We start from the raw sequence: 26,883 nt of genomic DNA on the forward strand, positions 1-26,883 counted from the left end.
TAAATATAAAAATTGAGTATTTATTATAAAAAAAAAATATTTAAGCCTATTGAATATTACATGTGTCATGAGTCAGGGTTAACCCGTAATCCAATTTAATTGGGTTAGGTTTATTAAGTGTTCGGGTCAAACCTGACTCAACCCAATTAAGACTCGATCATGTATGAGTTGGATGACGAGTTTTTGTTTTTTAACATGAGTCAACCTATATTATGTAATTAAATTTGTTACCATAAATAAATTAATTATTAAATACAAAACACATTAATTTTTAAGTGACATTGTTTATTAAACTATTATATTAAATCACTAATAATTTTTTTTAAGTTGTTGTTTTTATCTTTGTTTTGATTTTTTTTTATGTTTTCTCGTGTTAACACATTACTTTATTTCTATCTAAAATAAAAATATTGTATTAGCATTAAAATCATTAATTTTATTAGTCAAATATTATCATAATTTAATCACTTTTAAGAATATTTAGTCATTATATATTTACAAAATTTTAGACGGGGACACATTCTTATTCTTAAAATTTTTAATGTTTACAACTTTTTTTAAAAAATATTCAAACTTGATCCAATTTGTTTATGATTAGGTTGGATTGAATTGGATATAAAAAAAATTGTACAAAGCCGATTCACCTCAACCCATAAAAAACTAATTAGATCGAATAACAGATTTAATCAAATCTAATCTAATTTATTTATGAGTATCCCTCTTGAATATATTTGAGGATATTTTATGATATAAGATAAAGTCCTACAAAATATAAGATAATATTCTGTTAAGAAATACAAATTTTTATATGATCTCACCCTAGATATTGTAGATTATTAAATGTTGGTAAATATTAATTATTAAATTTATACTATCTAGTTTTAATCATCAAACCTTATATTGATAAGTGTCAATTGACAAATCCAAATCAATCTTTTGAGGGGGAAAAATAAATAAAGATTTATTCTCGTACTATCAGCGAAAATGTATGATGTTTGTTTCTTATTAATTAACATTAATAAAACAACGGAAGTATGAAAAAAAAAAAAACAACGGAAGAAAGAGTTCTGCGGAAAAAAAAAATCTAAATTGATAACGAATTATCGACATCCTTGGATAAACATTAAAATAAGGGAAAGTAAGATATGAAAAGAGAATAAATAAATAAAGTTCAAATCATAATCGACAACCAATTATCAAGAATTCAGAGCACTGCACACAGTGTGTCACCAGGTACCATAAAAGTGTTTTTGTCCACAATGAGAGTTGTACACTTCTACTGGTGTGGTGAGGACTCTCTCTATGTATCATTCACTTCACTTCATGGAAGCTAGATTCAGTGAGCAGAAGGTTGTCACTTACAAACATGTCAAACCTGGTGACATTTTGAATGCAGCACCAAAGGTAGTTCGGATTTCTGTGATGGATCCCTATGCCACAGATGACGAAGATGAAGATGAAGGGTTGGTTATTCATCCTAGAATGAAGAAGTTTGTGAATGAAATCAGAATTGTGGAGAAGAAGAGTTCAACTAACTGTGAGTCTGCAGGTGTAAATCGTACTAGTAATGTGTCGCTGAGACAGCATTACAAGGGAAAAACTGGAGATAGTCTTGAAAAAAAGAGGCTTAGAGGAGTTCGTCAAAGGCCATGGGGAAGATGGGCAGCAGAAATCAGAGATCCTGTGAAGCGAATAAGGGTGTGGTTAGGGACTTATGACACTGCTGAAGAAGCTGCTATGGTTTATGACAAAGCAGCCATTGCCTTTAGAGGCTCTAAAGCTCTCACTAATTTCATCAAGCCTCCTACAAGGGAAGATCTTTGTGATTGTGGCCCTAATGAAACTGAGGCTAGTGTGGCTGTGAGTGGTGAGAATGATTCAAGTGAAGAGTCTCATTTGTCTTCACCTACTTCTGTGCTTGGACTTCAATCTGTGGAACTTATGTTGGAGGAGGTTTCTGAAACAGATCTTCCAAGCAAAGAAGAGTCAAGTTCTCAAGACAGCTTCTTGTTTTTAGATTCACATTCATCGTCCATTGATTGTTATTTCAATTTTGAAACTCTTCCACCAGTGTTTCTTCATGAAACTAGCATAACACAGCAGCCTGATTTCCATGACAAATTCAGTGACATTTCCCATCTTGTCAATGAGGATTTTCAATCATGGAATTGGGATATAGATAGTTACTTCAGTGATCCTTTGTTGATCTGAGACATTGAATTGAACTTGTTGAAGTTTTAAGGTTACCTGAGTTGTGTAAAGATGGAGATATTTTGTTATTTTAGTTGCCTGAGACATCTTATAATTCATGCTTTCAATTTTGTTTTGTAACGGCATCATAGTGATCTTAGTGGAATTTTGATGTTCTGATTTGTAATTTTGCCCCCCCTTATAGATTTAAACGTTTATTAGCATTGCTTATTTTGATGTTCTTATGTTGGAAACATCCTAGTTTGAAGGGTTGGTGGGATATTTTTGTTTGGCCATAGACATGCATTAGGCGCGGGGTAAAAAGGCTGTCAGTCATGCACTAAGCTAAAGTTCCATTTCACGTGTCATGTTCAATTGGTGGCCACCTTAGGCATCCCACAACCACACATTCTGCATCTTGGTTAGCCATACTTTTGGAGGTAAGACCTCTCTTTTTTGAAAAAGTAAAGAAATATTGCCTTGTGCCTCAAATTTTAAGTACAAAGATTAAATCGGCTAAGTGATATATTATAAGCAAGACTAATGCAATTAGGCTAAAGGTATATGTGAATGTTGGTATTTTTTAGTTGTAAATAAAACATGGAGAGTATAGTTACAAGATACTATTGTTTTTGTAGCTTTGTCTTTGTTAAAGAGGATCTTAACTTGTATATCATGTGGCAGACTGGCACCCTTTAGGCCATAAAAAAATATGTAGTCTTCTTTTACCAAAACAAATATCATATATGTCGGCATAAGCTGAAAATAGAGAGAGAAGTCCCGCATGATCATTTTAAAAGAGACTGTATGGAATGTAGTCGTAGGGAACCACCAATGGCTAGGTACCAAATGCCTATTATGAAACCAAACCAACTTCCCACACAAAGATTTCGGGTACCAAGGATGAGAAACTAGGACCCACAGACATTGACTCATTGAAAGAGTACCTTGATTAGGGAGTAGAACATAACAGAATGCCTTGACAATTGAGTGGTGTTTTTGGAGATATTTCTTAATACCTACTACAAACAAAAAAAAGATCATGGTCTCTTGGGAAGAGAATGCTACTAAATGGCTTTTATGGTAAAAAACCCAGCACGCTTCTTCAAAGAGCTATGGCTATGAATGGTTGTTTTGGGTTGGTCAAAACATTTAGCGAGCAAATAGGTTGAGGGTGGTACAGACTTTTTCCTTTGTCGGATGCTTGTGTATATGTGAAGGAATGAGATTTAAATGAGAGCAGAGCAAGTTGCATGCCCTCTGTCCACAAAGGTGTTCAAAATCAGATTGATACTCATGCAATGCAAGCTAAGCCTGTCGTTGGTCCTTTTCTGAACACCTTTTACTGTTGCCATAAATTTAGAAATTGCTCCACAAAAAACTTTTCCGTGGGTTGAAGCTGGTTCCATCGCTTTCTCTTTCAATTTAGTATTTTCCAAGATGGAAAATGAAAAAGACAGTTAAAAATTTGTCAAGGAGGAACTTGAATACTTGATCATCATTTTAGGCTCCATAATAGTTGGATTTTCAAGCACGGCAAAATCTTTTAGCAACTAGTAACTAGTGAATGCAGTGATTCATCATAGATTCCACTCAATTACTTCAAGCAAATATAATGAAATATATTATGTATGAATATCATTATTAATTATTACGATTATATTATCTTCGTGAATTTTGTTAAATCCACGACTGTTTGTTCGAAAATTCAATAACATGACATAGTTGTTGTAATTTTTATGGACTCAAAAACTAAATTATCACCAATGACTATTTACCTTAAATATATTATATATACAATGATATGAGAACATATGCCGGCTAAAATTCACTCCCATATACATACTAACTAGCTAGTGCAATAATTTGTATTTTACACGATTGTTAAGTTTATAGTTTATAATTTTATATTACTATAATTAAGTAAATTAAACTTTAAGTCTATTTTTGAAAATTACTAAAGTTTGAGGAAATAATTTATTAACTTTTTTATTTTTTTTAATTTGGTTTATTAATTTTTATAAAAATTATTGAAATCATGTTATTTTAAGTTCATTTTAATAACTTTTCAATCAAATTTATGAATAATACATTTTTATTTTATAAGTAATTATCAAATAAATATTTGATTTGCGTATTTAATATTTATTGATTAAGAAATGTTAGAAAGACAATTTTTTATACATTTTTCAAAATACATTCTATCTTATCGGATCAAATTTATTAAAAATCATAAAAAATTAAAGGTCTCACATCCTATATAATAAATCTATTATAATTTTATAATTTTTAATAGCTTAATTACTGTTTTAGTCCTTAAAATTTAAAATAAATGTTTTTAATCCCTAAATTTTCATAAATTATTTTTTTAGTCTCTATAATAATAAATTGATACTTTATAACAGTTTTTTTATGCTTTATGATCATTTTAAAATATAAATTTATCCACACAAAATTAAAACATGTTATTTTTTTTCTTGAATTAAGGTTGGACCTTTGCGTTTAGCTTTTTACATTTATAGGCATGATCATGTAAAAAAAATGTCACATTTTACATTGATTATATGAATAACTGATATAAGAAAATTTCATATTTAAACAATTATATATATAATCAATGTAAAAAATTATTATTGTAGATTTGAATTTATCCAAACATATGTACGAATAAAAAAATGATACATTTTAATTTTATGAGTATAAAAAATACACTGAAAATTTTATAGTTATATTTTCATATTTTATCACAGCTAAAAATTACTGCAAAGTTTTAAATTTATTATGTTAGAGATTAAAAAAATTATAAAAATTCATAGACTGAAAAAAATATTTTTAAATTTAAGAGATTAAAAAAATCATACATCTCAAATTCAGGGTAATTAAATCAATTTTAATTAATAAAATAGAGTATTAAAAATGTGTTACTCACACTTCTCTTATTCAAATATAGGTTAAATCACAACAATGGCTAATCTCCCAGACATCTTGCGGTTCTCCATTAACTCAGGTCTGTTAGCTTAAGCTAGTTTTTTTCTTTATGTTTTGCTACTCATAAAAAAAGTTGTTTCAATTTAATTAGATATTGTCATTTGAGTAATGAATATGTAATTATAATACATATTCTTAGTGCTCCAACAATTGTTTCGTAAAAAAAGAAGTTTAAATGGTTCTCTAGCCTAGGGTTGTAATGAATTCTAGAAAGACAGTTATATTGAGAGTGGCGGGGCGTTTGAGAAAGGCTGCAGAGAATGAAAGCAAAGACACTAAGAAGTTAATAATTAGCGTGCAACTGGGTGGTTGGATGCTCATTGTCGGGGCAGAGGTGAAAAATCGAAAACGAGCCTCATTTTCATTGTCGTCTAATGCAATGCAACAGCTGAATAATGAATTGAAGAGGATCTCTCTCGCTTTTGATGCTCTGCACACTGCACTAGTGGCTACCACAAACTTGCACTGTTGTTTTCTCTGCACTCTGCAACCTAGCCTACCTCACTCTCTAATCCAAATTCAAATACCCAAACCTTATATTTCAAACACAAACCTTTTATGCTGCTTTCTTCTTTCTTTCTTTCTTTTATTACTAGTTTAGTTATTATTAAAATAAAATTGGTTTTCCCTTCAAACTTTGACTTAATTAAAAGTGATAAAAAAATAGTTTTATTTTAGGTTGAAAAATTAATACTAAATTTTATGGATAAATTTACTTTTTTGATTTATACTAAATAATAAACAAGGTTCTGTTTAATTGCCTACTCACTTTTTGATTTTATAAACAGTTTTTTAAAAATAATTCTACCCTATTCAGCAATATATATATATATCTCATAAAAAATAGATTAAATTAATTTTGAAACACACGCTAAATTTTGATTCTTCTCTCCCTCGTAGGCCTCTCTCTCTCTAGATCCTTTTCTCCTTTGGGTGTATCAGAAAAAAGGCTGCCACTGCAACAGTGAAAGTGTTATTGGCGTGTGCCCTTTCTTATATGTGAACAATTAGTGGAGAGGGCATCAGACATAGAGAGGGATAAGTTTGGCAATACTGCAAAGTGCAAATTAGCTTCTTCTCCTTCCATCACAGGTAAACACGGATTGTTGTAAGAGGCTGGCCATGGTTGTCCTTGTCCCTAACACACAAATCAAAACCTGAGATCATCTCCTTGAATTTCAGCCTGTTTTGAGCCGGGAGAAACCAATTAAGTGTCTCTCATAAGCGATTGTGGTGAGTATGTTAGTATCTTAGAGTTTAGACTATAGTATAACATAGCTGAATAAGGTGATAAATCTCCTTAATTTATAATGTCCTGATTTTTTTTCCATGCATAAAATAGTGTTTGCATTGTCAAGGCACACAAAAAAAGTGCATACAGCTATTTAATAACAAATTTAGTATCTATTATCTATTACCTATTAAATTTAGTATGTATTATATAATCTCAAAATATATTAGATTTATTGTATTTAATTATAGTAACAAATATATTTATAATATTGGTCAAAAAAAGATGCTTATGATAATTAAGTATATGCTTATAAATGGATCTTGGTTTTATAATTAAGATAATTTTTTTATTATTACAAATTTATAGTAGTTTACTGTAATATGATAGAAAAGACATAATTAACATAATAGTATTTGTAATATGAGTTTAATGGTCATGCAACGATGATACATAATAATTTTATACTATTGTTTAATCATAAATTATTATTTATATAATTTTTAAAATAATTATTATAAAAATTAATGACTTTAGCATACATGTAGGTTATGATTAAATAAAAATGTGAAACTTTTTACACTGTCAGCATATAACTTATTTTCTCATATACTATTTATTATGTGTTTTCTTTATTAATTTTACAATATTTACCTCTCCAACTAGTTTGGTAATCACTACCATCCAATTTCATATCACTTTATCTAATGGTCCTAACTCCTAATTTGTTTCCCACCGTGGGCATCTTGCACTCCACCATGCTATACTCCATCGCATAAATTAATTTTCTTAACCTATTTTAAGAGTTTGCTAAACCAAATCAAAATACGTTGATTTATAATAAATTTCAATCACATGATTTTATTTATAGATATCAATTTATATTTTTTTGTTTCCCATATGTATTCTCGTTTAAAAATAATTTTGTTGTCAAATACTAAAAAATGTGGGTACTTCTTCTAATAGGATTTAAACAGTGGCTCGTCACCTATAAAGGACTAATCTTTTTCTATTGGACCCTATTCTTGTTGGTAATTCATAGAGTTATAAGAAATAACCTGGCTTGATGGGCCAGTCAGATAGCTGGACGAGTCAGGCTCTTAAAATAGAGGACTAAAACTAATTGGACAAATTTGACTTAGTTAGCTTTATGAGCCGAATACTTTAGAGTGGGCTTTTAAATGTTGGCCCAAATACGTAAGAGCAAGATTAGTTATAATCTCTTTCTCTTGGTAAATGAAAGGATTAACAAAAAAAACGAATCTATTTGGCTATTATTATTATTTCCTTTAAAATTCATATAAAATTAAGCTAACAAAAATAAATTGTTGAATTCGGCTTGGTTAGGCTCCGTGGACAAATGGGCCAACATATATTATATTTTATTATTTTGATAACTAAAATGAACCAAATGGTTTTAATTGGTTGGAAAGAAATAATGTGGATTTTTTTAATTTAATCTCATTTAATTAGTCCAGAAAAAAAGATAATGGTATTTTTGTCTCTTCTCTAGTATTAGAAATATTTGAAAGGGAAAGAAAGTAGTTTGTAATTTTTGAACTGCACAAAATAAATTATTCTAAAATTTCATTTTTAAAATTTATCACCTCCATTAATATTTCTAAAATATAAAAATATATTATTTATATTCTCGTTCTCTTTTTGAATCAAAATTTTAAAAGTGAAGTCTTTTCTATGTTAAGATGCCTTTCATGCACTCTTTTTTGAACTTTGGGACTCCTCCCATCCTTAAAACCAAATATATATATATATATTAAAGGTAACTTGGAACTAAATACATCTCATCAAGTATATAAATTTTAAAAAATCCTTATTTTATAAATTTTTATTTCCTGAATTGCATAAAAAATACTCTTTATAAATAATTTCTAAATGGTTAATTGGTTATCAAACTGATCTGAAATATATTCACATACAGGAAAAAATTTCTTAATTATTAACGTGATTATTACTTTTTTGAATATGATTTTCTTGATAGAAAAATAAAATCATTTAAACATCTTTTATCCATAGCAAAATAGAATACAATAAAAGGGGAGAAATAAATAATTAAAAAAGAACATGTTTTGATTCGGATAAGTTAACTTTTTTTTAAAAAAAAATTTCATTCCTGTAAATTTGTTTTTCTAATTTTAGTTTGTAAAAATTGATATTTTTTCAATTTTGGTTAGTGTAAGTTTTTTTTGTCATTGTAAATTTATATTTTTTTTAATTTTAATTCATTTATAATCTTTATAAATTTGTGTTTACATGAACAAAAATTAGAAAAACATAAATTTATAAAAATTAAAAATGAAAAAAATATCTTACAAAAATTAAAATTAAAAAAAAAGATAAACTTATTACGACTAAAATTAAAAAAAAAATTACATGAATAAAAATAAGAAGAAAAAAAAAACGCCGACTTACATGAAAAAAAAGCATATTTAAGAAGAAGAGAAAAAAAAAAAAACTTGTTTGCTTTGTAGGATTTTAATTAGTCGAAACTCCAAATCATACAGCTGAGGCCGAAAGCACATGCGAATTGTTTGGCGCCCTCAACTTGACGCCACGAATCTCTCTTCCTCTCTCGTTTTGTGGGCAGAAAGAAACGAAAACCTAAACAATTGATGCTCTTTCAAAAGGAAACATTTCTCTAATGTCACCAACGCATACCAATACCAATTCCGATACGCAATTGAGGATACAAGAACGAGCTCTTTCCGCAGCCGGTGCCGCCTTCGTGTCTGCTATCATTGTTAATCCCCTCGATGTCGCCAAGGTATCCATCAATTGTTCTTTTTTTTTTTTTTTTGTAAAAACATTTCCAATTTACTCATTCGAAGAAGGAAATTCGTTATCTCTACTTTCAGACAAGACTTCAAGCACAAGCTGCAGGTGTTCCCTACCAAGGTGTTTGTCAAATGGCACCTTTTCAAACGAACACGGTATTTGCTTCTTCATAGTTTACATTCATTAGCTGAATTTTGATTTGTACAGTTTTTACAATTTTTGTTTATTTTCAGACGCCACACGATATTAGATGTTCTGCAGTTTCTAGCTCTGAGCCACCGCTGCCTTGTCCTTCCGTGTGTAACCGCTATAAAGGAACATTAGATGTTCTTTACAAGGTTACACGTCAGGTAATTTTAAATTACTTTGCTAGAAAAAATCGACTCTAATCAAATGAACTATTGTTCTCTCAACTGTTGTGAAGACAATGGTAGTTAACTATGTGAGTGGTTCTCATTACCGGGTTCTCTTCTGACACAATAGTAATTTCCCCGTGTCATCTATAAAGCCGTGTTATGTAGGTGGTCTTTCTATTTGTCTAACAGATAACTTTCTGACAGCATTACAGTTATAGTTTTGAGTTTGATGCATAGCATAAGATATGAAAATGTAGGTGATAATTTTGCCTATTTATTGATTAGGCATATAATCCTCTTAGACTGGGCATGTGAAAAAATTAGGTTGAGTAATTCACTGCCTAGTTATTAGAATTTATGTTTCTAGGTTTGCATGGTGAAGGGGAATTTCTGTGGTATACCTCGGTTTAGATTCAACTGTAACCGATAAATAAAATTCCATTTGAATTATTTAAGGATGAGTCAGAGATGTTACAAGTTGGGCTATAAGGAACTCCAACCTTAAAATTGTTAACTGGTGAAATAGATTTATTAAACTTGCGTGAAGTTTCTGATAATATTATGACAAAATAATCTGTAAAGGATTGCATGTTATGTTTCACAAATGTGGTGGGTAGTAATTCTTCAAGCCTGCATTGAGTAGATGTTCTTTTGTGCTTGTTTATTTATTTATTTATTTTCCTTTGGGACTCTAATAACTTACTACAAGAGGGTTCACAGGAGTGACTTTTGCAGGAAGGCTTTCCGAGATTATGGAGAGGCACAAGTGCAAGTTTAGCGTTGGCTGTGCCAACTGTAAGCTCTCTTTTCTGTCTGGAATTTTCTGTTTCATGCTTTATGGTTTATTTTAAAGTTTATACTCTTTATTTTGGGTCTCATTATCTCTTATATACTAATGATCTTGTGTTTTTCTGTTGTCAAAATAGGTTGGAATCTACATGCCTTGTTATGATATTTTACGCAACATGGTGGAGGATTTTACAACTCAGAATGCTCCAAATTTAACACCTTATGTTCCATTAGTTGCGGGATCAGTTGCACGCTCATTAGCTTGCATTTCTTGTTATCCTGTGGAACTTGCAAGGACTCGCATGCAGGTAATAAATTTTAGGAAAAAATGTGTTTTAGCGATCAAGGTATCTATATATTTATATTGATGAATTTGGTCTTCAAACTTTAAAAAACATATGGATTTAGTCCTTTTCAACTTTAAAAAATATAGTTTTTAGAGAAGAGTAATTAAATCTGTGTGTTTTAAAGTTTGAGGACTAAATTCATCAATAGTAAAGTATAGGGACGCTGACAATGTTTAACTAGGAGTGTAGGGACTAAAAACACATTTTTTTCCTAAATTTTTAATGCTAGGGGTAGGTTGAATTTCTCTTCTTACATATTTGCTCTCATTCTTCAGGCGTTTAGAGCAACCCAAAGTGGCAAGCCTCCAGGAGTGTGGAAGACATTGCTTGGAGTCATTCACCCTGACAAGGGCACAAATATTTTTCAAAGCTGTTAGTGAACTCTTGACATCTTTGATTTATCTTTCTCTGTTTAACACACTTTCTTTTGGTTGCCTCTATTTGTAATTATTTTTTGAACAGTACATAGGTATCGTTTTTGGTGGACTGGTCTTGGAGCACAACTTTCTCGTGATGTTCCATATTCTGCTATTTGCTGGTCAACCCTTGAGCCAGTGAGATTTTGTTACATTTAATTAAAAAAATGAAAATGAGTTGATTTTATTGTGTTTGGGTATTATGTGTTGACTTTGGAGATGCTTTACAGATTAGGAAAAGCATTCTTGGCCTAGCGGGTGATAGAGCAAGTGCAGCCACTGTCCTTGGAGCAAATTTTTCTGCTGGTTTTGTTGCAGGAACTTTAGCATCAGCTGCCACATGTCCACTGGATGTGGCAAAAACTCGACGACAAATAGAGGTTGTTTCTCAAAGCCATGATTTTAGCATTATTAATAACTTTCTATTCACTTAACCCTCCTGTCCCTGCCAAGAAAAGGCAGAAATTTGGACCTAGCATCATCAGGAAAAGTAATCAACCTGTCTTCTTGTAAAAGGTGAAATTTATTATTTAAAAAACACTGGGCTAGCTTCTAAATAATCAACTTTACCAGAATTGACCATTGTTAATGGTTTTCCAGCAAGTATAATAATCTCTTAAAGAATGACGGGTATACCATGATATTTACAGGATATTTTCTCAATGTTTTTGTGTGATTCTCCCCCATCAGTCAACACCATTTTACATTGAATTAGTTTGCGCATATAAAAAATTCAGGGTTTGATGGCTTCATTTTTTTTCTTTCTAAATTATGTTTGCATTTTCATTTTCCCAGAAAGATCCTGAAAGAGCATTAAAGATGACAACAAGAACAACATTACTTGAGATTTGGAGGTATGAGCATCTTACTAAACTGTAGTGGTATGTATATCAATATTACTTGAGAGGGACATTTAGCACATAATAGGATTTGGACTGATCTTGGGGCTCTAATATTTTCTTGGGACAGGGATGGAGGATTGAGAGGGCTATTTACAGGTGTTGCTCCCCGTGTAGGCCGCGCTGGTCCATCAGTTGGGATAGTTGTCTCTTTTTATGAAGTTGTCAAGTATGTCTTGCAGCTTAGACATCCCACTTAATAGAATATACTTGCATTTTTACTTTTTTACTCGAGGCTTTTAACTACATTTGTAAAGGTTAGCATAGTAGTGAATTACATCAAAGACATCAATTTCTCTTGCCCAGAAGAATCATGTTCCTGACATTTCAAGAAGTCAACAGAACACTCAGCAGTGAACACCTGTTAATAAGTAATAATTCCAATAATTGTCTTTCTCGTGCCTAGATTCCCTTTGGATACACATTGTGTATATTTTTCATTGCAACATTTGCAACATTACTAGGATTGTTAATTACTGCCTTTATGCGAATTGTGACAGAGTCGATCTTGTCAGCAAGGTCATTAGCAATAGGTTTTGTTTTGTTTGAATATGAATTCACGCAATTCTTGTATTTTATGAATTATCATAATAACATTATCCAGGATAATCAATCAATACATCATGTTCAATAAGGAGCCACTCGGTGGGGGCTTCCTCCAACCAGTACATCTATTCTATTTTTTATTACTATATTACAAAAATAAGTCTTCAAGTGTTACATGTCAACATTTGTTTTGCCACGTGTCAAAATGTGATTGATTTTTGTCCCTCCCACCTTTTAGTCTCTTTCTTTTTACTTTTTTATTCTTTTTTTTTCATTCTTTCTTCTTTACTACTACATGACATATAAAAAAATTATTATACTTTTTAATTTATAAAGATATTTGCTTATATTATTATCCATACAAAAAAATCAACCATTCACGAAAACTCATCCAGGAATCATACAATACAAAGGAACTTAAATCCTAATAATTTAACAGTAACGGTGGCTTGAATCACTTGTTGAAAATTAATTTTGTACAAAACACTAAATATCCAAGAATTACACTATGTTAGATTATCAAAGTTCTCAAGTTTAACAAAATACCTAGATCTATCTAACAAAACTAATTGAAGATTGTAACGAAATAGTTGAACGATTATCTAAAATAGATCATGACCTTTAAATAAATAAAATATTTATATTAATACATTATTTCCTCCGCTAGCAATCATCTATCGTTAACAAGTAAACGAAAGATGTAAAATTGGGAGGGGGATAAGAAGAGAATAAAGCAAAAAAAAAAAATAGAAGATATTTATCCACGTAATAAATTCAACCCCAGCCAGTCCCTACTAATACTATGTTCAAAATTCTTAGTACAGATAATTCAGAAGTGATGGGAAGACGCGTCAAAGGGGTGGATGAGGTACGTGAGCACCAGCGCCACAACCATCAATACGTATGCAATTCCTTGGTCTATTGAAGTACCTGATCGAACATTACCCAACAACATTTATTATATATCGAAAGAAAAAAAACATTAATTATTAACTAAAAACTAAATGAAACAAAACAACACATTCATCTACAGTCATGTCGAGCAGCTTTATCCACTAACAACAGAAAACTACTTGGAGATATTAAGTTTGTTCGGTAGTTAAGAAAGAAGGAAAGGGAAAAAAAATCACAGCTTTGATACTCTCTGCTAACAAAAACTAACAAATTAACTATTAAAATTTGTTGATAAAAAAAAGAAACAGAAAACTATGTTAGAAGACCAAGTGTTACTGCGTTGTTGCCATTTCATTATGACAGTTATATATGGTGAAAAAGTACATGCCAAATAATTCTGGGAGATCTAGATCTCCTCTCAACCCCTACATCTGCCACCACATCTCAAAGATCAATTTCAACTTTGTACTGAAATGAAGTGCAACAATTTCTTACAGACATTACATTGTTGATTCTTTCACAAGGTAGAGGAGAAAAAATGTTCAATGATTCTTGTGAAACTAGGAATGGGAGGAGAATTACCATCTCTGGAAGGAGCAGGAGCAGCTGCAAGGGAAAGAGACTGTGCTTCAAGAACAGCAGGTGAAAAAATGGTAAAGACAAGGGTATAGATTGCCAAAACTTCAGAAGCTGCTCTGAGAAATGCCATTGTTATTATCTCACACTCAGCTCTAACTTGGGCGCTTTTCTATAACCAACACAGACTTGAAATGAGGACAACTTGGAACCCCAAAACTAAAAACAGGTGAATATGTATTTGTGTGAGTTTAGAAATAAACTAAAAAAATGGACCCACATTTATATGGAAGAAAGTCAGCTAGTCACAGAGGAGTGGTAATGTGATGTGAACTGGTAAATATGAAATATCAATCGCATCATTGTAGGGATTTGAGTGTCTCTCTTCCTTCTGTTTCGCTGTAATGGGACCACTTACTGTTATTGGCACATCTTTTTTTGTGTTAATTTGAATTGGAGCTAACAAGGCCATGTGGTAGTTGTTTATTCTGCTTTCTCTTTTTAATTTTTATTTGGTTGCTATATGTAGGTGAGTTAATTATGAACTTGTATCCGTATGCTTTGAAAAACAAAAATGAGAATAGAGTTTTTCATTCTATGGATTCTTTTGCCTAGACATTTTATTTTTATTCTCTTAACAATATTTTCCGCAGCTTTGACTAGAGCAAGATAAAAAAAAGGAGCGGGGAAAAGTGTTATTTTAGTGTGGCAATAAAATAAGCTTATTTTTCGATCAGTTGTTGCAGGTAATAATAGCTAATGTCCCTATTGCTCTGAAGATTTGGATTAGAGTAATGGTTCATTTGGGATTTTGAAATTATAGTTCATAATTGTAATTTTAATTATAATTTTGTTGGAATTAGAATTGATTAAGAATTACAATTCTTATGTTTAAGTTGCATGAAAAATTAAAACGTAGAGTTGTAAATTTAGTTAAATTTCAATTCCATTTTAATATCTCAACTTTGGGATAGTCATGGGTAGGCCCGTAGGGTTATATCTAATTTGAATAAAAACAAATTTAATTTAGGTGGCGACGAAGACTACGACGACCATGGTATATGCTTGAGTTGATTTTTTATGCTTTGATAAACTCAAAACCTTGTGTATTGCAAATCCCTAAAATATTCAAATTGTCTTATTTCTTATAGATTATTTGTGATCGAAACAAATAGGAATCAAAAGCTTTGGTTCTGTCTTAGGATGGACCACATATTGATATTTAAATGGAAATTTTAGTCGGCTTAAATTTTCAAGTGATGGGCCCAATATCTTGTATTTCTTGCATGATCTTCGTCAGCTGTCCAAGGCTCTTGGGTTACTCACTCTGGTTTTAGCAAATATGGACATTATGTTTGAACAATGAACATGGTAAGAGAGGCAGAAGGGAGTCCGGATCCTCTCCGTTACCCCAAAGAAATGGACATCTCAATTTTTACTCTTGAACATCCCATGCCATGTGCTCTTGAATCAGGATATGACTTCACACCACTGAACGACATATTCAATATTGTTCCAATGCATTAGTACTAACAACGATGCTTTCTATTTTCTCCTCCTATCCTAACATTTTCCACCTATAGATCTCTTTAAACAGGCCACACCGGAGAAAGAAATAGGAATTTTAACACAGATCCATTGTTACATCAATTGTAATACAAACGAGACCATGAATCCGTTAGATGTAATTATGTACCTATGAACACATCCAACAAAGGAAATTGGGTCCTGTGAACTTAATTAATCATATCTATTCTTAATAGAAAAGCTAAGGGGTATTTGGTTTGGTTGTTTTTTTATTTTCATTTTCACTAGAAATAGAAAATGGTGATGAAAATGCATTTGGTTGGATTTTAAAAAACATTTTCAGAGAAATATTTTTCCAAATAAACCAAAGACTGAAAACAATAAAATCTCATTTTTAGTGTTTTCAGTTGAAATCAAAAATCTCATTTTGAATAAAATGAAAACGCGATGACAAGGAATATAATTTTAAACAAATCTAAAAATACATTTCCTTTTGAAAATACTGTTTTTATTTCTTAAAAGCAAAAAATAAGAAATCAAACCAAATATATTTTCAGACTTCTAATCTTTTAAAATAAAAATAGTTTTCAAAAAATAAAAACAAGAAATAAAAATTAAAAAAAAAAATACAAATCAAATACACCCTAAAAAAAGTTACTTCTTTCAAGGTCAAATCAGCCCACCATAAATTTTGAGAGAAGTTCCCAATAAAATTACTTCTTTACGTTGATCGCTTTAGCCGTAATATAATTAGATTTTTCTTTTATTTAAAATTAGGATAGAATCCATCTAAATAATAGTACGGCTTTTTTTGTTTAGTTGATAAAGTGGTTTTTCGTTACACTTCATTTGATCGTTACCAAAGTTTTTCTTGTCTTGGGGTGCAACCAAACATTTTTTTGTTCCACTAAGTCCCTTTCTCTAATTTATTAGTAGACAAACGCCACTGGTCACGGTGTCGATAATTGAGGAATCCAAAGCAATTTAAAGGAACCGTATAAGAGGTGAATCTCTGCACCACGTGAACCGTGTAAATCTATGCCCACATCAATTCAAATTTAAATATTTTAATATTCATGCCAAAGCAACAGCAAGATCACCTAACAAACACATCAGACCCAGATAAAGAAACTAGGTTTCCTAATTCTCTACATTTCAATGACCAAACCAACCAACCATATACATTGCTAAAAACGAATCAATACAGAGAGATTCTGTACTCAATCTCCCTTGGGTACAAACGATTAGCAAACAAAATGCAAACCAAAATAATCACACCGCATACCATCTCACGCCCCAAAAAAGTTGAAAATTTCATTGGAAACCTTGTTGATCATTCACAAAAATCATTTCCTTGTGGTACCTGCAATGATTTGGTTCAGGTTTGTCACTTTCCCACCAAGTACTCAAGATTCCCAGAGGATTAAATTGCCGATTTACGAACAGTGTAAAAGGTTTACGTTTATCCCTAAACCATGTGGTTGTACCTATTTACGAAATTCTTAAAAGATTAGATTTCAAGTGATAAATATTAGTTACTACAATGATGTGACACTTTCTTGTGCACTGACAGCATAAAGTTTCATTGTCAGTGGATCAAATATTCAAGTTTAAACTCAATATATTTAAAAATTGTTTATTGTAATATAATTTCTATTTCCAGTCCAAACTCCAAACAGATATAATTAGATTACATTAAGATTATATAAAATTTAATATGAACACATAATCATCATGATAGTATTTGATGGGAGAAAGCATATTAGACAAAATAACACGGAAAATAAAATTTTATTTTTATGGGAAACAGACTTAAAAGACAACATACTTGTATACTCAGAATCAAACACTAAGTTCACACTTGAGAGAGTAAAGACAATTCAAGGAAAGCAAACCAAAATATTGCTCCTGCCTGATTGAACCTAAATAAATGGTGTACATTTAAGGTAACCACGTTTAACATTCAATTTCAATCTTCATTTTTTCCCTATCAACTAGCACATATCATGTGCATTGCATATCTAATTTTTAAAAATAAAATAAAAATATTCAAAATTATAAGAAAAATATGCATAATTAATTTAAATAAACAAATAAAAAATATTAGTTTAGATTTAGAGGGAAAATAATTTCTTTTAAAAAAAATTGAAAGTATAACTTTAATTTTTAAGATGAAAAAGTATATTTTAATATAAAAAATTAAAGAAATTAATTTAAGAAAGTGGAGATTTGAAGGACAAAAAAAAATAATGCAAAAACAACATTTTAAAGAAATTAATAATTTGAGAATTTTTAAAAAAAATATAAAAAATAAATGCTAATAACGGTGAAGTCACATGTCACAAGGAGAAAAAGAATACAACAACTGATATTCACATGTTCAAAACTGATAACTCAAATTTATAGCAAGTTGATATCTTATTTATCTTGCTAGAGAAAGAAAGTAAAATCAAATCCAGAAACTTAAAGCCTAAATTATGGCCTAATCGTAGCTTACTTGGTTTTTTCACGCTACTGATTTTGAATCCAATGATCCTGTAGCATTGCCTTCTCCTGTTAGCATGTTGTTTGGATCCTAAATAAGACGGCAAAAAATTAGCAATACGAAAGATGTGCTTAAAATGGTACGTGGGATTTGTAGAGAATCTACCTCCATTCCCCATTTGATATAATCTGGGGACTCACAGGCCTTGTATTCATCAACCAAACTCTCAATTATGTCCCTTGATTCATCAAATTCTGAGAGGTCATTATCCTGTCCATTTTTTATTGATGTCATCACATGAAATGACAAGTATTACATGAAGATGCTACAGGCCAAAGAAGTATATAACAGATGCAGATGGATATCAGATTATCCATAAGAAATTGTGACACTTACAGCAAACATTGGGAACTTCCTGTAGACGTCTATAAAGGCTTGTTTCTTTCTCAACTTCTCATACTGGCTCAATGTTTTACTGAAAAGGTGACGGATGCTCGTATGGCTTGCCAGCATAAGGCCACTGACCTACCAAATGCAGCAACAATAGGTTATTTCATAACCCAATTTCTTGATTTTTAACCACAGAACAAAAACCATTTTAATCAATATGTGTGTGTGTGTGTGCTGATCTATCTCCAATATAACCATCAGATAAAAAAAGCAGAAAAGTAAGATAAGCATAAAAAGAAAGACTGAAAGAAAAATGGAGAGTTCTACCCTGTGTGCAGTTTGAACATATGGAGACTTCCTCGATAGAGCAACCTACCAGAAGTGTAGGAAAGAAGAAAGATCAGATTGAGTCCTAAAACTAATACAAAGGAGACAAATTCACCAGCTACCACAGAACGCAGACCTGAATACTTGCAGGACCCCACTCAATAAAGTTAACCAGTTTTCTTTCACGAATCCTCTGCAAACTTTCATGAACCTAAATCCATATAGAAAGACAAAATCATGACATAGTATAGTAGAGCTGTTAAAATATTTACATACAAAAGCATGATATTTCACTATCACAAGTCAATTTGGGCAAGCTGCAACATGATGAAAACTTTATAACATTACAAATAGCAGTAAAAAAAAACTAGAAAGGCTACCAGTATCAGAGGAAGGTTAATTTAATTTTTGTTAAAAGAAATACTTCTTTTAATTTTTCAAGGTTTTTTTTATCAAAGTATAGAAGTGCTAAAGATTTTATGTGACTGCAGGATAGAACACCAATTGATAAAAGTAAATAAAAGATAATATTTAACACTGAAATCACAAAATAAAGCAATACACTTGCTGTCCCAGAGACAAAAAAGTCTCCTATGTCACAAACACAGCAATACACTTGCTGTCCCAAAGACAAGTCTCCTATTTCAAAAATACTGCACAACTATTTCTAATTACCTGAGTTGGATCAACCTCTCCTTGGATGATATTCAGAATTGATATATATTTTGCTTGGCTAGCATCTTTGGTCCGAGCATAAGAAGAGACCATAATATTCTTTGCCTGCCAAGAATATACCTGTCAGTAGAGCACAAAGGCATTCAATTTGAAGCTTATCTGTTTAGGCAGTCATTATACCTGCAGAAGTCTTCTCATAACATCAAGTACAGTAGTCTTACGAATTAAATTAGCCTGCAAGGAAATAACATCAAAATTTTCAAGTGTTAAAAGAAAAATCACATTTTTGAGCAATGTGTGCATATAGCAATCAGATTACAGAAGTTTAAAATGGGGGGGGAAGAAAGAGAGATGAATTCATAATTTCCCTGCTGATACCTTCCAGTTCAACAATTTACCAACAGAAATCTTCACAAGTGAAGACACAAATTTATGGAAAAGCTTCGATGCTCCAAAATCATTCTTTTAGGAAAAAAATGACATAGTGATCTCACCTGACGTTCTACAGTCAAAGGCGTATATCCTGTCATTAGAAAATGGCATCTTGGTGTTGGAATCAAAGAGGCAAGAAGACCAACCAAGTCATTATTCATGTACCCTGGATAACGAAGAGTTGTTGTGCTGGCAGACATAACTGTAGAAACTAAGGAATTTGTTTGAGCAAATGATGGGTTTGATAAATGAAGCCGTTCCACAGCAATTCTATTTAGCGCAGTATTGTCAAGAACTACAACACAATCTGCATTAAGTGTCAATCTCTTGAGTGTCAAAAGTGAATTGTATGGTTGGACCACCACATCACTTGTCTCCATTTGGTTAGGAAACACACTGTATGTCTGAACTAGTTTTTTGCTGTAGCGATCATTCAGAGTCTCCAACAAGTATGAGCCCATACCTTCGTAGAAGTAAGGAAATATACTTATTACACAAGAGAAATTAAAAAATAATAATTATAAAACTACATAGGTTAGCAATACTTGAGAAATCTCCAAAAAATTTCATCTAGTACATAGCAATTTCAAAGGCAAATAGGAATCCCAACCACTGTATTATAAGCAATTTCAGTCTGAGATACGCTAAAAGGTGCAATACTGTTCAATTTTCTCTCTTAAGGGTACAATATAATGTTTTAGTTGAAATTAAGATTATGAATCAGGTGAAAATTTAGTCAATCATTTCAGCAATCTTTTACTTTTTCAGATACTCCCACTAAACAAATGCTCAATTACAAAGAGGGGAAATTGAAGAAACTTATAGGATGTTTTAATGCAAAGATGTTATGAAGACACCTGAGCCTGTTCCTCCTGCAATTGAATGACATAGAACAAAACCCTCAAGACTGTCACTGCCATCTGCTTCTCTGTCAATCATGTCCATTATTTCTTCTTCAACGTGTTGTCCCTGACAAGATATTAACAACCACACTAGTTAAACTATGACTTTATCACTTATTGCATATTGCCCATCAAGATCTTCCTTTATGCTTCAAAAATGTTGATAACCATTCCTATGGAGCAACTTGTCAGGATTATCATTTGTAAAGTCATTTGGAAAGCCTAAATCAGGTTCAGCAAAGAACTGCTCAAGTATTAGAAGTTTGTCAATATCAGGTGAAAGTGTCAAACCATCTTAGGCATGTCTAGTTCTAGAAAACAAATAAACTTATGCACATATAGAGGTTTGGCCTGTGACTTTACATGATATCTTTAAACAATTATCTAGTTCCATTTAGTGCTTCAATAAATACCATAGCCATTTATGGACAATTAGACATAGATTACAACTGCATGTTGCCCAACATTGCAGGATCATCATCAGTATCATAAAATGGGGGGAAAAACTCATCACTAGTTTTGTGATGTCAGTTGTGTCTACATTGACTCAAACATCTGGAGTGTCCAAAAGCACACCCACACACATTCAAAATTTCTCTTTATGTATGTATAAACACCAAACAAATGGAGCATCAATGGCACTGCACAAAAGTAGAAAAACTTCTCCATGTGATGGCATGGCATGAGCATGAGTTAGTGTCTGTTAGGTTCGAAGTTGGCTAGACTGAATTTGAACCATTAAATTAAATGTGATTGAAATCCAAGCCTAAATTAATCAGTATCATATATTTACATTGGAAAGTGCAAGAATTGATGTTGTAACTTTAAAACAGAAAGGGACATAAGTTTACAATAGTTGATTGCTATGTATTGAGAGGGTTCATGGAAGTAACAAAGACACAAAGTCAACCAATGGCATACAAATATTAATTACAAAAAAATGCTCTAGTAAGTAGTAAGAAACCTGATCGTATCCACTGGCCCAATTGTTTCCTGCACCACCTCCATGATCCGAGACAAAGATGTTCTCATGATTGTAGAGGTTTCGGTAGTCACTGTTTTGAATTCCATTAATGACTCTTGGCTCCAAGTCAATCAGGAGAGCCCGTGGTATATAATGCTGGTCATCGGCTTGATAGAAGAACACGTCTTTCCGGTCACCCCCCTGCAGCATTTTGAGCAAATAATCATTTGAAACCATTCCGTAACAAAGACGGGGGAATTGAGTAGAATTAAGAAAGGGGCGAGACCTGAGTGGCGAAGTCTTCGAGGATGCCATCTTTGCTGATGCCGTGTTCGAGGCAGAGCTGCTTCCAGAACTCCATGCCGATCTGATTCCCACATTGCCCAACCTGAAGAGTGATGATTTCCCTCGGCATTTTGCTAAGCTAGGGTTTGGTGGCGGGGAAGAACCTTTTTTCAAAAACTATAACTAAAATGAAAACGATGCCTTTGCCTTCTTAACAACACTCACTCACTGCTAGCCCTCTACTCTCATTTTATTTCTTTGTTTCCTGTCTATTTTCAAAAGAATCTTTCCCAGTGTTAAAAAAAGAAAAAAAAAACCTTATATATATTTTTGTGTTTTTATTTAATGGACAAGTTTTTTTAGTTTTCTGGAAATATATTTCATATTTCATATTTATTTTAAAAAATAAATTTTCCATGAAAGAATTTCTTTTATAGGTTTTTCATAAAATTGTTCTAATAAAGAGGTAGGAATCTAATTTCTTTTGAATTAATTTTTTATATTGTGATCAAAATATCACATTATACTAATTAGATTATTATTTAAAGTGATAAATAATTAAAATACCTAGTAAAAAAATTATGTATAAGAGTTTTTATAAGATTCAAATCTAATATTTTGAAATATTTTGAGGAACGGAAATATATTTTTCTCAGCTTTTTATAATGTAAACTGGGGATTAAAAGTTTGATATGGGCCTCGACCCAAATTAGCATAATCTGCATTGCACAGTAAAAAAATCCGAGGCGTTTCTGGGCCGAAAATGGTTATATATTATCGATGTAAATAACGATGTTCTCACGACTTTACACACATACAACAACAAACTGAGTTTGGTGCCCAGTAACATTTACTCATTCAAAATGAAAAAAAAAAAGTGAGTCATATTCTATTGGCTAAAATGTAATTTTTTCTTCCTAATTTTTAAAATATGTGATTTTAGTTTTTTTTATCAATTTGTCAATTTCAGATTTATTGATTGTGTATTATTTTTTTAAAAAAATTAATAAATTAAGTTTGTTAGTAATTAAATAATTTAAAAAAATACATTTGTCATCTAGATAATAAACAAACAGTTATTAATTAACATTTATATAATATATAAATCAACGTTTGAAATTGATTACAACGATTAAAATTATGAATTTTTTAATAATGAAAAATGAAATTTCTTAATTAAAAAATGAAGGACTAAAATCCTGATTTTTTTTCTAAAAATATCTTAATTAAAAAATAAAAAACTAAAAATACAGATTTAAGAAAATAATGAGACAAAAATTACATTTTATCCTATTGTATTTAATAGATGTTGATAATTCACATTGGTATTTTACATTATAATCCAAATCTTTTCAAAGGGCAAACTGTCCACGCACATCACTTAAGCAATCAGCTGGAGTGGTTCTTGATGTTGAATTGCACAAGTCACTAATCAAACAAACACTTATTTATTTTCAGCCAAAAGCAACCTTTGTTATTCACTTTCTTTATTAGTTACACGAAAACGCAAATTTTAATTTTTCTTCAGGAAGTGACCACAATAACTTTGGCCTTTTAAAAAGTCATCAATTCCAATTGAGTGGCTGGTGTTAGGTGGTGGCTAGTGAGTAACCATGTAAGATCACACTCATAGTCATAGTCACTCGTATATAAAGACAAAACTGGGCAAGATTTGATGTTTTAGGTAAAATGATGTCTGTTAAGATTTTGCTTTCCAATGAAAAAAAGAATACGATTAATCAAAAGAAAAAAAAAAGAATAGGGGAACACCTTTTTCCCCATCTTCAATACATTTTGCAACGCACAATCACAATCACCAATCGATTAACGCTTTCTCCGTCGAAGATTTTGCTCAAACCATACACAATTCAGGCTCAGTGGTTTCTATCAGAAATCTAAATATGCTCAGAATGTAGATGATTAAGATGAACACCTTAATTAATTAAGATCTAATTAATAAATTTTAATTTTGGCTTTATTTTAAGATCGTGCCTAAACCATGCCTTAGTGTGTTCCAATCATCGAATTCTGTTTGTAATTGAATTTTCTAAGGTTTCCACACACACACCAGAAATTTCTTATGTGAGACTTGAGTGCCAATTACGTTTGGTGTTTTTCCCAATCCAATCACACCCTGACTGACCGGGAAAAATAGCATAATCTGTTGAGCACCTAATCCAGAAAATTGTTTTGTTTGTGATATTGATGAGGATAATTTCGAAGAATGGGCTCATGTTTTTCATCATTGAGTGCATAGTTGCATCATGAAGTTCACTCACCTCAGCAGAAGCAGAAAGAGAAAGATTACATAAAAGTTATCATCATACCATTATGTCCATTGTCCACCCCAAAATAGTTTATAATAATAATATTCATAAGCTTAATTCAGTGAGGCCAAAGAAAGGCTCCGATGGCAAAGTTTCTCTTTGGTTGAAGATCTCCAATGATTGGTAAGCCATATTCTTTGATAGTCAGCATGAATAGTGCAGTGGCATCTCGTTGCTCTGATTATGAATGTGAATTTCCTCCCCACCGACTTCATTTTCTCTCCATCCTTCTTTTTGCTTAGTTTTGCCAAAATGGCTCTCTTAAGTGTATTGTTATCACCTCAACAATATTAATTTAATATTTGGTTTATAATGGGATATATACGGTATCTAATTCAAATAATTAAGTTAAGATGATTTCGTTTGATAAAAGACATCTAAACAAGTATATTTTAATATAGGTAGATATTTTGAAATAAAATGTTATATGTATGTGCATATATCAATGGAGACATAAAATTGGTAAAATTAATAAATTTAACAAAATTCTTTGAGGTATATATGTCATACAATTTTTTAATGTTATACAAATGTTTTTTTAAATTAGCAGCATTAAACTTTCAGTGAAAAGGGATGAAAACTTTGAAAAATCAATCTGCGTGGCTTTATCATTTGACGCTTCAATGATTCAAATGGACAAATGTTTTCCATAATAACAATAAAGTAACACTGTTAAATTAAAAAAAAAATGTTCACATTATAAGCATAAAATTGTGAAACAATTTTTTTAAAATGTTCAGCAATGAAGAAAATTGCATCAATTATGCATATCTTAGATATTATCATTCTCACTATTTTCATGACATAAGATGTTAGAAATTTATCTTACACAAAAAAAAGTTAGAAATTCTTACCTAAATCCGTGATAACTGATAAGGTTAATCCATGATTCAGTTCTTCACATCTTTTTTTGTGTTCTTTGCTCATTACTTCCTTAATCTTGAAAGTGATTCACTCTCTTATTTGCCTTTACCTTTCTTGTTATTTTAAGACATTTTTTTATGAGGTGTCTTTTCTGAGAAAAAAAAAAAGAAGAATGTTTGTGTGCTTTTTCTCTCTCACCAACTTTAGATTACTAATTAAAATTTATTAAAAAAATATAAAATTATGAGTGGGACTTATTAAATAGAGTGAGACTCAAATGATTTTCAATAAATTTTAACTAATAACACCAAAACATGTTTAAAAATATATTAACGAATAAATTACTGGCATTTTTGTTCTCCCAAAAATAAGAAATCATTGCTTGTTACAAAATGGAGCATTGATGAAACGTGCACTTTTCAGCTTCATTGGCATATTTTTTTTATTTAAGAATCAAACTTAAAGATACTTATAACAATTTACACATATTATTCAATTAAGTTACACCTTCTTGTCATCAGCATATAAGTACGTGCTAAATACACTCGTTAACAAAATTTAAATAATTATTGCTTTAGAAAAACTAATATTACATTTTTTTCCCTTCAAAGTATCCAACTAATCGACAGCAGAGCTTTAAATTAATGCTCATTATTGGTCCCCTTTTGAATTTCTGGCAACCATTATTTGCTGTTGGTATGGGACGTATGTCATTCGAGCCATAGTTTTCAGAGCAATGACAATAAACTTTTCACACTGTAAAAGCTTTTATTAGTTACTTTAACTTGTAGCCACAACAGTTTATGCACGCTTCATGAAAAAAAATTGTGTAAAGTGGCGTAACTCGAATTTATATCCCGTTAATCTAACGAGTTGCAAATTATTTTCATAGGGAGACTAACTTCTTTAGCAGATATTTTTTTATGCACAAGATTTAAATTCAAAATTTTATTTATAGAAAATCAAATATATATATATATATATATATATATATATATATATATATCTTGAATCAATTCTTCATTAATTATGACACCTGTATACCATACAATCTTATTGAAATTGACATAATATTTGGTATACGATTTTAAAAAAATCTTAGTATATTTTAAAGAAATGAAAATTTTTAAGAATTCATTAAAAACACTTGAAAAAAATAAGTGATTATTTTTTTAAATCAATATTTACCCAAACATCCTTTAAATGTATATAACATGTATATATATATATATATGACTTGAATCAACTCTCCATTAATTATGACACCTGTATACCATACAATCTTATTGAAATTGACATAATATTTGGTATACGATTTTAAAAAAATCTTAGTGTATTTTAAAGAAATGAAATTTTTAAGAATTCATCAAAAACACTTTTGAAAAAAATAAGTGATTATTTTTTTTAAAATCAATACTTACCCAAACATCCTTTAAATGTATATAACATGCATATTTAAATTGCAAAATTATCTTTATGTATTTAAATTTTTATGAAATGCATAGTTATTTTTGTCATTTTATGGCCAAAATATTTAATAGAATACCGGAAGAAGTACGTAAGCTAAAAAACTTATTAAAAGAATACAAATTACACTTTCAATGTAGTATTTTTTATTGTTTCACTTTTAAGAAAGGGAGCTAAGCCCAAGGAAAACTGATTACTTTCACAATCCAAATT

At 30.9% G+C, this 26,883-nt stretch overlaps 4 protein-coding genes across 5 annotated transcripts; 2 read left to right on the plus strand and 2 right to left on the minus strand.

Annotated features, from left to right (window-relative positions):
• The first annotated feature begins 1,323 nt into the window (after positions 1-1,323).
• LOC114405344 (ethylene-responsive transcription factor CRF6-like) lies at positions 1,324-2,211 on the plus strand. The gene has a single exon (XM_028367923.1). The coding sequence runs from the start codon at positions 1,324-1,326 to the stop codon at positions 2,209-2,211; it is 888 nt and encodes a 295-aa protein (XP_028223724.1).
• Positions 2,212-8,899: 6,688 nt separating this feature from the next.
• LOC114407788 (mitochondrial carrier protein MTM1-like) lies at positions 8,900-12,622 on the plus strand. The gene is made up of 10 exons (XM_028371036.1): positions 8,900-9,191; positions 9,283-9,357; positions 9,436-9,552; positions 10,294-10,353; positions 10,485-10,655; positions 10,970-11,066; positions 11,157-11,248; positions 11,341-11,490; positions 11,906-11,964; positions 12,080-12,622. The coding sequence occupies exons 1-10, from the start codon at positions 9,069-9,071 to the stop codon at positions 12,207-12,209; spliced, it is 1,074 nt and encodes a 357-aa protein (XP_028226837.1). The 5' UTR covers positions 8,900-9,068; the 3' UTR covers positions 12,210-12,622.
• A 529-nt stretch (positions 12,623-13,151) lies between these two features.
• LOC114407789 (arabinogalactan protein 22) lies at positions 13,152-14,350 on the minus strand. The gene is made up of 2 exons (XM_028371038.1): positions 14,032-14,350; positions 13,152-13,485 (listed from the first exon to the last, which is right to left on the minus strand). The coding sequence occupies exons 1-2, from the start codon at positions 14,156-14,158 to the stop codon at positions 13,385-13,387; spliced, it is 228 nt and encodes a 75-aa protein (XP_028226839.1). The 5' UTR covers positions 14,159-14,350; the 3' UTR covers positions 13,152-13,384.
• Positions 14,351-16,565: 2,215 nt separating this feature from the next.
• Positions 16,566-22,250, minus strand: LOC114407787 (tubulin gamma-1 chain). Of its 2 annotated transcripts, none has more exons than XM_028371034.1 (12): positions 22,014-22,250; positions 21,728-21,928; positions 20,719-20,830; positions 19,924-20,324; positions 19,610-19,663; positions 19,430-19,534; positions 18,891-18,965; positions 18,755-18,799; positions 18,434-18,562; positions 18,203-18,307; positions 18,050-18,127; positions 16,566-16,915 (listed from the first exon to the last, which is right to left on the minus strand). In XM_028371034.1, the coding sequence occupies exons 1-11, from the start codon at positions 22,140-22,142 to the stop codon at positions 18,059-18,061; spliced, it is 1,425 nt and encodes a 474-aa protein (XP_028226835.1). In that variant the 5' UTR covers positions 22,143-22,250; the 3' UTR covers positions 16,566-16,915; positions 18,050-18,058. The 2 variants fall into 2 exon arrangements, with proteins under 2 accessions (XP_028226835.1, XP_028226836.1); XM_028371035.1 differs by having other exon boundaries at positions 16,903-17,039.
• Between the last annotated feature and the right edge of the window lie 4,633 nt (positions 22,251-26,883).

Source organism: Glycine soja, chromosome 3, assembly GCF_004193775.1.
Source record: "Glycine soja cultivar W05 chromosome 3, ASM419377v2, whole genome shotgun sequence".
Lineage (NCBI taxonomy): Eukaryota > Viridiplantae > Streptophyta > Magnoliopsida > Fabales > Fabaceae > Glycine > Glycine soja.

What these genes read in the sequence shown, in the direction of transcription:
- LOC114407789 (XM_028371038.1), bottom strand. Translation starts at nt 14,158, where the DNA reads ATGGCATTTCTCAGAGCAGCTTCTGAAGTTTTGGCAATCTATACCCTT. An exon ending in TCCTGCTCCTTCCAGAGATG is followed by an intron (nt 13,486 to 14,031) that starts GTAATTCTCCTC and finishes ATGTTCGATCAG; the next exon opens with GTACTTCAATAGACCAAGGA.
- LOC114405344 (XM_028367923.1), top strand. Translation starts at nt 1,324, where the DNA reads ATGGAAGCTAGATTCAGTGAGCAGAAGGTTGTCACTTACAAACATGTC.
- LOC114407787 (XM_028371034.1), bottom strand. Translation starts at nt 22,142, where the DNA reads ATGCCGAGGGAAATCATCACTCTTCAGGTTGGGCAATGTGGGAATCAG. An exon ending in TGCAGGAGGAACAGGCTCAG is followed by an intron (nt 20,325 to 20,718) that starts GTGTCTTCATAA and finishes ACTTCTACGAAG; the next exon opens with GTATGGGCTCATACTTGTTG. An exon ending in GGAAGTTCCCAATGTTTGCT is followed by an intron (nt 18,308 to 18,433) that starts GTAAGTGTCACA and finishes AAAAATGGACAG; the next exon opens with GATAATGACCTCTCAGAATT.
- LOC114407788 (XM_028371036.1), top strand. Translation starts at nt 9,069, where the DNA reads ATGTCACCAACGCATACCAATACCAATTCCGATACGCAATTGAGGATA. An exon ending in TTTACAAGGTTACACGTCAG is followed by an intron (nt 9,553 to 10,293) that starts GTAATTTTAAAT and finishes TGACTTTTGCAG; the next exon opens with GAAGGCTTTCCGAGATTATG. An exon ending in CACAAATATTTTTCAAAGCT is followed by an intron (nt 11,067 to 11,156) that starts GTTAGTGAACTC and finishes TTTTTTGAACAG; the next exon opens with TACATAGGTATCGTTTTTGG.